Consider the following 7,841-nt stretch of genomic DNA (forward strand, 5'->3'; position numbering starts at 1 on the left):
ATAGCCACTCCATCTTACAAAAGGAGCTTCTGCATTGTATATACTCATGGCCAAGCAGTTCCACCTGGGCATCAGATATGGCCCCTTGCCAGCAGTACCAAGTCCAACATACAGGTGGGGTTGCTGCAACCTCTAAAAATTGGCCAGAATCATCTGGCTCACCATGTCCTGTGGCAAGTTTGGGACATGCTCTGAAGAGGCATGTAGCAGGAAACAGAATATTACAGGCTTTCAATTCCTGCGCTGGCACAGCAGGAGTCCCCTCAATTCACCACCCTGAATTATTTAACTACACACTTGTTTTGCTCCTCCCCTTATAGCCTCATCAGCAAGCAGATGCCACCATGTAACAAATTAGGAAGTAATTTTGATAGCTGCTTAGTACACACAGTTCTTTTAAAACTATTAGCTCCACTGATGTAATTACTGAAAACTACATACTTTTAGAATCAGAATGCCCACTTCACATGGAGAACAATCACACCTTTGGCTTGATCTCAAGTCCAAGATCACATAACCAGAAACGGTAAAGACCAAAGAAATTTGACCCCACTCCCCAGCTGCATAATTGCAATCACACACAAGGAAACTAAACTGTAAACAGAAATGAAATGCACATTCAGTATTAAAGAAGTCTACAAATGACTGCCCCAAATTAAAATAAAACCAAAGTTACTGAAACCATTATTAACTCTGCATAAAGCTAAATGTAGTAAATGATAAAAATGGCCTCACTCCTGACCATTTTGTTAAAAACTGCATGACAACACATACAACTATCATATGCAACTGCCAAAAATTGCTTAAGCACACATTTCTGTATTTGGTGGGGGTGGAAACAGAACGGAAACTGAAAGGAGCAGTATTCATTTATTCTTTTCAAACACTTAAGCAGAACCACAGCACAATACATTCCAACACATAGGCAGGAAACATTTCTGTCACTCGACAAACACAATCAGTTAAAGCTAAGCTACGAAATTTCCCCATTTGCGTACCAGTTCCCCTCAACACACACCAGCCAAAAAGTTCCAATATCAAATATAGTCTCTCTCTCTTAACAGACACCATCTCCAACACTCTCAAACTGCGAACACCACTTGCAGGCCCGTACTCCTTGCAAATCCCCCCACTAATCACTGCAATCTTCTAAAAGATATCAAAGTTAGGGCATTGTCCTCCCATGAGACAAGAACTAGATTACAGAAGTTATTCCCCTCAGGTATAACAAACAAACTATTACTTGTTAAGACTTGAATTCAAAGCCACCAAAGAGAAAAGACAGTCAAAAAAAAATTAGGTCTCCCCATATTTAAAATCACCTACCAGCTGAGATTAGGTAACAGGAAACTATTTAAAATTAAACTAAAAACATCTAACAAATGAGCTACTTGCATCCCTCTTCCAGACAGTGGGTACAAACTAGTCTTGGCTTGTTTATAATGGGTTTGAAGTACATAAAGCATAGACATATCAGACGTTTTATACTGTGCACTCTGTATATATGCATTCCTCTAAATGCTTTTACTCTAAAATTTTCACCAATTGTAATTTCTACATTGGGCCCTTATGGCAGAAGAGGGTCTGCCAAACAGCCCACCTACGTTGTTAAATTGAAATAAGTAAATGTACAATATAAACACATTCCCACCTATGGCAACCTGCACATCCCCACCTGCAGATCTCTGAAATATGAAGGAAAAATAAACTATTAAAAACAGTGAAAAGACGTACAAAAATATTACATGCACAATGCACCCCTATCAATTAAACAACATGAAAGTGAAGCACACTGAGGCAGCAATGGTAATATCTCCAATTATGTGTTGCACACCTTAATGAAAATCTATACGCATTTCTCAAATGATAAACTACTTCAAGAATACAAAACAAGGAGCATCCAACTGTGGAGAGGTACAAACATTCACTTGTCTTCAAAAATCGCTCTGGAAAGGGTCATATGCTACACAGAATACAAAAACAGCACACCACACTAGGAGGCGGAGAGAGATACCCTTACTTTTCTACACTAACCTACCCACCAAAAACTTTCAGGTTTTGAATAAGAATTCCTTCCCTTCAAGGTACATCTGTGACCTTACTGCGACATTCTTAAACAGATTCTGCTGCCCATACAGCTACTACTGACCTTACTGCTACATTCTTAAACAGATACTGCTGCCCATACAGCTACTACTGACATACAATATCAGGTACATTTCCGTTAAACCCTCTAACATTTCGCGACGCTGTGTTTTGTCGGTATTTACAAGATTTATGTTTGTGTGTAAATGAGTGTTTTCTAAACACACTGCTTATACAGTAAGACACAGCTCAACATTGTAAAGAGATAACTTAGGAGACCTGTCAGAAAGGACAGGAACCCACACAAGTACTACAAAAGTGACGTTGATGGTTGTTTCTCACAATCAGCAAAACTCTTAATGCATCGAATGCTTATAAATTAGTCTTACTCCTGATTATATACAGCTGTTGTGCTGATAATTGAGTGCACAGTTATACCAGCTGTTTCACTGGGTTTCTGCAGCTGTTTTTACGTCACTTGGTGAGTTGTAATTAATTCACTCTTTATATATGTGATAGCAATTACAGTCAAAACACAGACGTTGTTTCAGGAAGTTACTAGATGCAGAATTACTACTTTCTAAACACGCTCGTTTATCAGATGCTATAGCTGGATAGCTAACTGTGCACAAACACTAGGCGATAACAGAAAACGGGACTGCAATACTGTTTGTGTACTGTATAGAAGGTTACCGCATTAGCGCCCTTAGACAGCTTGTTGCTGTAACAAGCTAAACCTCATCACAAACAGTATTTATAAGACGCCATGTAAGAAACACTAAATTTTAATTGGGTGCATCATAGCGGTCAACGAATAAAGGACAAATTCAGAAGTAATCAGGCTCAAAATTTAGCTAGTTACAATGGCAATAATTAAAGTTATAGACTTAAGTTTACTTCATAAAATGTATGTTAATTCACATCCTTTTCTTCCGTCAATGTGTGTGTGCGTGTGTGTATGCGAGTGAAATGTGAAACACAGCACCGTGAAGTGGTAAGGGTTTAACGAAAAAGTACCCAATATCAAAACAAGTGGAATATAAACCAAGGCACACAGAATTTTAAAAAAGGTACAAACTTCAAAACACAATGCACAGCATTTTAATAAAAAAATAACGTGCATGGCACCTCCTCCACACACTACCAAATGTTACCATCCCTTACAATAACTCAACGCCATTTGTAACAGTTGAAACCAAATGGCCAAAGAACTTAAAAAAAAAGTGCCCATAAAATACAAATTACACCAAAAAAATAACTAATTTGAAATTTCTGAGCCTGACTGAGGAAAATTACCATTTTACTTACCAGTATTTATGTTCTTAAAAACTGTGCTTTACAAGAAAACAATACAACTGAGTGTTATGGACAATAACATGGCAATATTCACACAACTTGTATTAAAAAAGGTTTGCTAAATTAAGTCATAACATGGTACAGAAAGACCCACAACCAGTCTGGGGAAATGTAATCTCACATCTATAATGTAATAATGAAGTCAATCTCACAGATCTTCACTGAAAGCTCATCCATAAAAGGATGAAATTTCAGATCTACCTTTTCAAGATTACTAAAACTAGGAGAGCTCAATGCCTGTGAACTTACTATTGTGATAAAACATTGACAAGTGTGGTTATTAACTTTAAACTAAGCAGTACGTTACCAGAAAAACAGTAACTTAAATGGAACTGATCCTGAATATTTCTTTTACACCTCTTTTATATTTAAGATGACACCAGAACAGAGAGAGAAAAAAAAAAAGTACTGCCAGACAACTACAAATATCAATGGAAAGGATGGGGGTGATGCAAAAGATGAGCAGCTCAATGCCAACAGAAATTTGTAATCAGTCTCAATGGGAAGGCACAGGGTGACCATGCATCTCTACAAAGGCTACAATGCTCAACATAGTTTGGGGGGGGGGGGGGGCAGTCCCAACTCAAATCAGCCGATTTCAACACCTGCAAAGTATCAGTTCACAAACTTTCAAACATGTCCCACAAATACCAGGGAAAACTGAAGCATTTGGCATATGTAACTTTAAGCCCCCCCTTCCCCGAGCTACATTAAAATTTCTGAAAGCTACGGTAAAGCCGGCAAATAGTACTAAAAACGACCAGTTTCCTTCATATAACCCTCTAATTGCAGAGAATCGCCTTTTGTTCTCTAAACTCCCCACAATAAACAGCAACTCTTACTTGTACTGGAGCTTGTACATGCAAGCACACTAGCAAGAACTACACGGCCTCAATACCAGAGCCAATTAAGGGAGCAAAAACAAGTGTGCTCCTAGCTAATAAACACATGGGTAATGTTATGCATGGACTAGCAAACACTAGCGCCAAAGCAGAATGTACTTCAGCACTTTTTGCCTACAAGCCCATTATTTCAGTGGCACAACAGCCTTACTTTCCTTGTTTACATTTCTAAGAATTTCTTGCTAATGTGAACAGCTTTTTCCAATATAAACAACCCATTTAACAATATGCCTGCATACCACAAATATCCAACACCTCCTTGCAGTTTCTGCCCATCAACTAAAAATCTGAAGCAATATTTCTTAGTACTTCTCTAGCTCAAAATGGGTAACCTACTCATGTTTTACATATCGCTAACCTACTGAATGTAACAGTAATACGACATTTTGCAAAACTACTGCATGGCACTATCAATATGGGAGTAAGTCAGAAAAACAATGTAGACAAGCAAATAGCTAAGGTAAAGCAAACCAGCACAAGACAAAATATGTAACACATGTCAACCCTTAACACTAAAGATTGCCAAGGACTTCCACCCCACCCCCATTTTTCAGGAAATATAACCGTTACAACACTTTCAAAGTGCAACAGAGAACTTACTGTTTTTTTTGGGGGGGGGGTCAGAGAATGCAGAGGAGTGAAGTGGGAGGCAGTACATGCTTTAGTGTTTATAGAAAGAGGGTGTGTTTGTTTACAAGTGTTGCAAATGACTGTGTGCATAAAAGTGAATTGGTCCTACCATCACTGTCCTATACATTTAGAGAAATAAACAATACTGGATTGAAAGAACGAACTAGAATTACACTGCTGTTATTGATGCAATCACACCTCCCAAATATCCCTAATTTTGACTCAAATTTTAGCTCTTGCCCCTCTTCATCCCTCCAAAAACTTACGCCTTTTGAAATAAGTGTGGAGAATTACCCTTAAGAAGACAGTTATACACTTCAGAAAGTGTATATCAACTCACATTTTTTTTACTCTGCCAAATAATAGTTCTAATATATTAAAGGGCTTATTATATTAATATATTCCTGGCTTTATCCCACAGCTGATTGAGAGTCACGGTTACAAATCAATACGGAGAGTGAAAGCACAAAAGGCTAGGTTAAACAAGGACCAGGACAAACAGATGGGTAGTAGTTTGTGGTTAACTATAGGGTAACACGAGCAGTCCAGTACAAGTAACGTTCGAAACAAAAATTGTGACACGGAAATTCAAATGGCACCAGAATCTTGCAAGCAGTAGTAATTAAATTAAAATGAGCATAAAGGAAACTGACCATTTTTATTAAAAATATATTGACTGCATATAAAAAAAGACATTTATAAAACTACACGTTACCTTTTTTATTTTCACCACCGTTTATACAGGGGGGGGGTCGTAATTATTGCAATAATAAACGCTCGTGGAAAAAATACGCAGGGGGTGCTACAAGTTACTTATGCCGACATCTCATACAAGCGGAAAGTTAAAGGCCCTTAACAATGTTGCTTACGATATACACTGTACTATTCAATATTACTTACTTTGCTTGTACTGTTTTTCTCAGTGTTTTAGTCATTGTGTCTATTGTATGATGTTGTCTTCTACTATGTGATTACACTGTAAATAGACCGTGGCTGAAAGAGGGGGCAATTAGTCCAGTCCACCTACCTGTAAAATAAAATAAAATACCTGTAACATTAATAAAACAAAACGGAAAACACTATTTACAAAAAGTAACAAGAGCCGATGACCTATGGGGGGGGGGCAAACATCCTGCCTTACTACCTTTCCCCCCAAAATTTATTAACACTCAACATAAAAGGGAAATATACAGCAACTGTACTTACCCGTTTATGCCATCAAAATACCTACCTTAAACGTGGTCAGATTATCTCTGTGATAAGTCGCAAAATAAGGCCATCGATTAAAAACGGATACTTACCCCTCAGGAACAGTATTCTTCTTTACCATGGTTTAAATAAGGTCGTCACTGGAGCAAAACCGCGCCGTTATGCCTGTATTCCTGCAACGAATGTGAATAAATGCAGTGACATGAATTTAAGTAGTAACAGGCCCACATCTCTTACTTCTAGTCAGACAAAATATTTCAATATAAAAAAAAATATGCTTATGCACCAAAATGTACACGGGTTTTTCAAGTTTATAATAAAAGTCAGAACGTTGATTATAACATACCCTAAATGTTTACGTATTTTTCCCACAGAAATACACACCACTGGGAACCTTCCGGAAAAAGGACACAGCTCGCGCGTGAGTGAAACGCTTTTCGGGAGGAGGAAAAGCAACGTGTTACCGTCAAAAGTTTCACTTGTACTGTCGTAAGGACTTTTACCAGTGGGCTTTCTCGTAGTTCACTTTAAATGCTGTTTTAACCAGATACAACTAGAGGGAAAAACAAATGTTTAATATTAAATGTACTTCTCTTAAAAAGATGAATAGAACAGTACAGCAGGCTGTGCATCCACAAACCTTTTATGAATATTAAGCAAGCATAACGTTTTGAGATCTGGTCATAGCGCTCAAGCAATTAGGGACATTTTTAAAGTACTTCAATTAACTTGAGGCATTGTCAAACAATAGAATGTGAATTGATATACAGTTCTTCTTCTTCTTTCGACTTTTCCCGGTTAGGGGTCGCCACAGCGGATTATCTGTCCGCTCATGATTGGCAGTGGAGTTTTACAGTGTCGAGTTGCCAGCCCGACACCCAACCTTCCACAGAAGGCACGCACACAATCACATCTAGGGCCAATTTAGAGTGTCCAATCCACCTACTGCATATCTTTGGGATGTGGGAGGAAACCCACGCGACCACAGGGAGGTCATGCAGACTCTGCACAGAAGGCACCCCAGCCGAGAATCGAACCGGAGAACCTCTTGCTGTGGGCGACAACGCTCCTGAAGTAAGAAAGTCTGTAACTCTATTAACCATACACCCTAGTAATCCTAGTTCCCCCAGTCCATGCCCGGACAGGACATCTGAAGAAACTGCCACAATCTTCAATACTTATTTTATCGCTACTCAACCCTAACCCAAACTCTTCTACTACTAACACCTTCAACTGCTCTGAACCTGCTCCTAATACTAACTCTTCAAATACCTTCTCCCTCAAACCTGTACCTACCAGCTACATCAAAACTGTATTCGCCAAATTAAAACCATGTTCAGCATCAAATGACAATATCCCTTCCACCTTTCTTCCAGTAGCAGCTGACACTCCCTGTAGCTATCTTAATTAATTGCTCTATATGTGAATCTAAAGTCCTTTCCATCTGAAAACAACTCTACACTCTACCAGTACACAAAGGGGTTAACTTCTCTGATATCTCCAATTTTAGACCTATCGCTATCCTCTCCCTTCTCTCTAAAGTTCAGGAGAAATGTATACATAAACAAGTCAAGTCATGCAGTGTCTAACACAGGAAAATCTGCTTATATCCACTCAACTTTGCTTCAGACCCAAACATAGCACCACTACAGCTCTATT

General features: G+C 38.6%; 1 protein-coding gene across 2 annotated transcripts in view; it reads right to left on the bottom strand.

The window, feature by feature from the left end:
* LOC122789336 (RNA/RNP complex-1-interacting phosphatase-like) overlaps positions 1-6,658 on the bottom strand; it is a 676,254-nt gene extending 669,596 nt beyond the window's left edge. Inside the window, exons 1-2 of one of the 2 annotated variants that reach the window (XM_044056703.1) lie at positions 6,529-6,658; positions 6,275-6,355 (exon numbers count right to left, since the gene is read on the bottom strand). In XM_044056703.1, the coding sequence (XP_043912638.1) occupies positions 6,275-6,303 (29 nt within the window). In that variant the 5' untranslated portion in view covers positions 6,304-6,355; positions 6,529-6,658. Of the gene's footprint in view, positions 1-5,873; positions 6,001-6,274; positions 6,356-6,528 lie in introns of those variants that run through there. The other variant, XM_044056702.1, reaches the window with a different exon arrangement.
* Between the last annotated feature and the right edge of the window lie 1,183 nt (positions 6,659-7,841).

Source organism: Protopterus annectens, chromosome 14.part0 (assembly GCF_019279795.1).
Source record: "Protopterus annectens isolate FY-2018-M chromosome 14.part0, PAN1.0, whole genome shotgun sequence".
Classification (NCBI taxonomy): domain Eukaryota; kingdom Metazoa; phylum Chordata; order Ceratodontiformes; family Protopteridae; genus Protopterus; species Protopterus annectens.